This window comes from Sphaeroforma arctica, assembly GCF_001186125.1.
Source record: "Sphaeroforma arctica JP610 unplaced genomic scaffold supercont1.7153, whole genome shotgun sequence".
Lineage (NCBI taxonomy): Eukaryota > Ichthyosporea > Ichthyophonida > Sphaeroforma > Sphaeroforma arctica.
In genome coordinates, this window is record NW_014033405.1 from 550 (window position 1) to 1,492 (window position 943).

Below are 943 nucleotides of genomic sequence, written 5' to 3' on the forward strand. Positions count from 1 at the left end.
GTATGTATAGACGTACCCTTACATTTGTCTGTATGTCTACATATATCTGTATACCAATTGTAACCTTACTTGCAACTGAGCGGCGGCGGCGGCTGCGCATGGTGGAAACCCTAAACCCCATACATACAACCAATCATGCCGTTGATTGAATATACTGGTTGTAGGTTGTACAAGAATATGCCGTTGTGTGTGGTACTGATCAACAACTGGTCGCCAAAGCTTCACCACTGCACAAGGACATAACCATACACCACATGCAGCCACACAACGAGCAAGAGATGACACAAGACACACCTCGAGAATCACCTAGCACTCACTTACACGCGTCCTCGCACACACACATCCACACATGCACATATACATATATACACACATACACACATACACACATGATCATATGAAAACATCCACACTTGCACACATGCACACATGATCACATGAGAACATACACACATACACACATGCACACATTGTCACATGGAAACATCCACATATGCACACATTCTCACATGCACAAATGCACACATGCAGCTGCACCCACACGTACCGTAGGGTGGACGTGTTCGTTGTACAGCTTGGTGCCGTGGGTGTAATATTCATCCACGACAGGGCACAGTGGCTTGACCACCGCATCGTCGACTGGCTTGAGTACGTTCTTGTCAGCCCACGCATAGGCCTCATTCGCATACGGCTGGATAAGCACCAGTTGTTCGTTGGCCTGTTTCCGTGCGGCTTCGAGGCTCTCCTCGGTCTATAGTGGAGATGTTATACGGGTGTGTATGTGGTAAGGCAACGGAGGATGTGGCTTAATGTGGGCCTGTGGGGGTTATGCTATGTGTCTAAGACTGGATAGTTTATGTGCTAGAACAGAGGTTGAAAGTTTTAGGGTTTAGGTTATGGCGTCCCATGAGACACAATGATGTACTTTGTATCATAACCCCGG

General features: G+C 47.4%; 1 protein-coding gene across 1 annotated transcript; it reads right to left on the reverse strand.

Moving 5' to 3' along the window:
• Positions 1 to 547: 547 nt before the first annotated feature.
• SARC_15994 (hypothetical protein) lies at positions 548 to 751 on the reverse strand (the record flags this gene model as incomplete). Its single annotated transcript, XM_014289896.1, has 1 exon — positions 548 to 751. A coding segment is annotated over one exon (204 nt), but the record flags the coding sequence as incomplete, so codon positions are not given.
• Between the last annotated feature and the right edge of the window lie 192 nt (positions 752 to 943).